Source organism: Austrofundulus limnaeus, unplaced genomic scaffold, assembly GCF_001266775.1.
Source record: "Austrofundulus limnaeus strain Quisiro unplaced genomic scaffold, Austrofundulus_limnaeus-1.0 Scaffold45, whole genome shotgun sequence".
NCBI lineage: Eukaryota > Metazoa > Chordata > Actinopteri > Cyprinodontiformes > Rivulidae > Austrofundulus > Austrofundulus limnaeus.
In genome coordinates this window covers 2,263,089-2,266,563 of record NW_013952447.1, presented here as the reverse complement: position 1 = coordinate 2,266,563, position 3,475 = coordinate 2,263,089, and the positions used below count along the sequence as shown (strand labels likewise).

At 35.7% G+C, this 3,475-nt stretch overlaps 1 protein-coding gene across 1 annotated transcript in view; it reads right to left on the bottom strand.

The window, feature by feature from the left end:
- Positions 1–3,475, bottom strand: part of uvrag (UV radiation resistance associated gene) — a gene marked incomplete in the record, with an annotated part of 179,241 nt that overhangs the window by 170,389 nt on the left and 5,377 nt on the right. The window contains 1 exon segment of the mRNA XM_014007924.1: positions 1,940–2,057. Coding sequence (XP_013863378.1) covers positions 1,940–2,057 — 118 coding nt within the window.

The window sequence follows — 3,475 nt, the reverse complement described above, 5'->3', positions numbered from 1 at the left end:
GTTCATATTAGTCATTAACAATAACAGTAACAACAGCTTTTTGACGTAAAGTTTCTTTAAAATACATTAAAAAATATAAAAAAAATACTACAAAAAAATTTGATAAAGTGCACATTAAAATATAGCAGTATCTGCAACTGTATTTGATAATGTTTTGAACTTTTAAAATAATTCATGATAGAACCAGAAGCTATACTTCATATTAGTTACAAACCATGGCCTTTTTTGATGGGTTACTTTCATTTTTACCTTCTACTTTTCATTTAAAAGTTTCCATTTTCGCCAGGTATCTAAAGGTTCTTCTTCTATATATTAAAAATGTTGTTAAACATCTGAGTGGCGCACTACCGCTACTAGTGGTGAGAAAGTGTATTGCACCTTTTTCAAAATCAATGCGGTGCCACGGCCCTCTGCGGCCCAAAGTTAAAAACTGTTGTTTTTTTGAGGCCCTCAAGGTGGCGCTCGCACAATTGTGGGCAGCAGCCCATGGGTTAAGAATCTCTGGATTAAATGATTGATGATTCAATTACCTCAAGGCAAAACAAAAACATTGATCCATTTTGTCATGCTCTACAGATCGGTGTATCGATCACAGATTTGTGAACTGAACTGAAATCGTATCATGACAGACTTTGCGATAGAGGAACGTTGTATTGTCATCCAAACAAATCAATATAATATTGTGATAAAGCTGATGATTTACACCTATAACAGCCCTGCAATCAAATTCCCTTTAAACTCCTTGGGTTATTTCATGTTATTCTGTGGGGGAGATCCAGATTCTTCCTGTATATTTTTTTGAGAAACACTCAAAGCCTTTATAAAGATGTTAACACACGTTTCATGTCAAGCTTGTAATCTTCAAAGTAACCTTCCTCCTCAAACTCTTATGCGCCCTAGGAGTATAATGATACTCATAGGTCATGGTGGGGTCACAGTTAGGTGCAGACACTAAGAGCAAAGCTGATAAAAACGAGAAAAAAAAAACTTCAATTCAAATGGGAGGAAAAAACAAACAAACAAGTATTGAATCCATCATGTTAGGGGATACGATTCGACACCAACATCAGTATCATATGTTGATTCTTACTCATCCAGGACATAGAAATTTAAAAAAGAGAGAGGAAGCCACTGGGTTTCTGTAGACATCCAGATTTCCATTTTTTAAACTGCATGACACTGGTATCAATAACATCAACATTTGGATTGATCCATTTATCTGCTTCAATGACAGTAAATCAGATGGAATGTGGAATGACCTTATATACAGAGGTCYATTTGAAAACACTGACCATGTGTCCAGCTTCGTACCACATATGAAAAAGTCCTGAGTTGGGTTTGAACAATAAAAAAAACAATTGCATGTTCAGACTGTCATAAAAATAGAATTGAAAGAAAATCAAACGGGAATGGGTAGTGTACAGACAAAAAAATTATAATCTACCAGATTTGGGTCACTTTGCCTGCAATGTGAATGTAGACTAAGAGCTTTTTATTAGAAAGAACAAAATTCTACCTGTTTTGGTCAAACCTTAAAATCAAGTTACGCACAATCTTGTGCTATATTTCCTGATGGAAAATGTGGATTAGCTTTGAATCTTAGCTGTGCATCTTTAAACTGACTCCAAAAGCTAATCAGATATAGAGGTAGATCCACTGATCATTTTCTGAAAGTTTCATTCAAACCCATCCCATTGTTCATAAGATACCATGGTAACAGACAGACACACAAACACACACAGTAGCTGCAGWGTTTGTCAGTAATGACCCATTTGCATCAGACTAGGAATAGAAAAATGTAATGAGAACTTTAACCTCCAAAACAATTGAAATGCCCTGTTTTTGTTTTATTTTGTTTTGTTTTTAAGATTCAAGATGAAAGTGCTTTATCTAAAATCTTCTTTATGAAACCAGGACTTACTGAATTGTCAACACTGACCTCTAGAAATGCGGTCTCCTACACAGAGGTGGAGGGTGAAGTAAGTGTCCAGCAGAGGAGAACCATTCCTGTTGACGATGTTCCTGGCAGCGATGCTCCGAAGGTGACGTAATCGTCTCTGCATGTCAGAAAGAAAGCAAAGATACATTAAAAACAAACAGAAAACGATTTTAAAAATCCTGTTTTCTGTTAAATCACTGCTCGTCTGATGCTTACAGGCAGACACAGCAGGTCTGAAAATACTCCACTCTCACCTGGTCCCAGAATAAACTAAACCAGACACCCACAGAGACCAGCAAGGCATCAGATTGTTTATTCAACATTTAAAAAACAATTATTTTATTCATAGAGGCAAAACCAGCTGCTCCGTGTTACAGTATCAGCCATATGACTTTGGTAAGTAGCCAGGGAACAGGGCAATCAGTCACATGAAAAAAACTTAGTTCTAAACATGATTTATGACAGAATTTACAATAGTGACAGAGTTCTCATGATATTACAAAAAATACTTTAAACGATTCACACCACCATTATTACCTCTCCAAGCTATTTAAGGAAAATGTATGTTAAAATGTATTTAAGTGAAAATGACATGTTGAGGTATAATAAATATTTCTGAAATCAGTGCCTGTGTGTGTTCCAGTGTTTGCGGGTGGACAGGAGCATGGACGACATTCGACAGCTTTCCACTTCAGACAACAACATGATTAGCACTGAACAGCTTTCCTCCTGACCAGCAGGCCCAGCCTCCCTCCTGCAGCCCTGAAGGAACAATCTAAGTCATGGGATTCCCTACAAGATTACTGATCTAAGGCACAAAAAAAACCTGATTGTTCCACAAGAACTTTTAACACCCTCTGCCCTACACATTTTTGTATATCCTATTGTAGGTCAAAAAGCGAGGCAATTTAAAGCTTAGCATTCCTTAAAGGAATACAACCACTACATTCATAACAGACTTTAGACTCGTATCATTTCAGGATGAAACATATGGAGCGGTGGCCATTTTGGTCAAACCCTGAAAATACCAATGTCAATATTAATGAGACCTCAGGTATTTACAACTGCAACAACTAATCAATAAAATAGATAAAAATTGATTATTAAAAGTGTTGGCAATAAATGTCATTATATATCTGTTGTGTCGGGTAATTTATGATGGTATTAATTTAATGATTAAGCTTTAAGTTTTAATTGGCTGACAATGTCTGAGTGAAGACACTTGCCTTACTTACTTAACTTAACCTAATACTGCAAAAAACAAGGCYGTTATTGAATTATTGTAATAAGCAGCTGTCTTGACTGAAAATATTCTTAACATGATCGTCACTGACATGAGACTGTCCATGATCACAGATAAAGACTTCACTACAACACTCTTCCCTCAAGGACACATTTTATAAAGCTCAAGGAGAGAAAATATGAAGAGACTTTCAAGGATATAAGACACGTTTGTGTATTATTTAGGATAAAAAAATTTTTTACTGAAGCTATTTGACAAATATTTATGTATTTATGCATTTCAGTTTTTATATA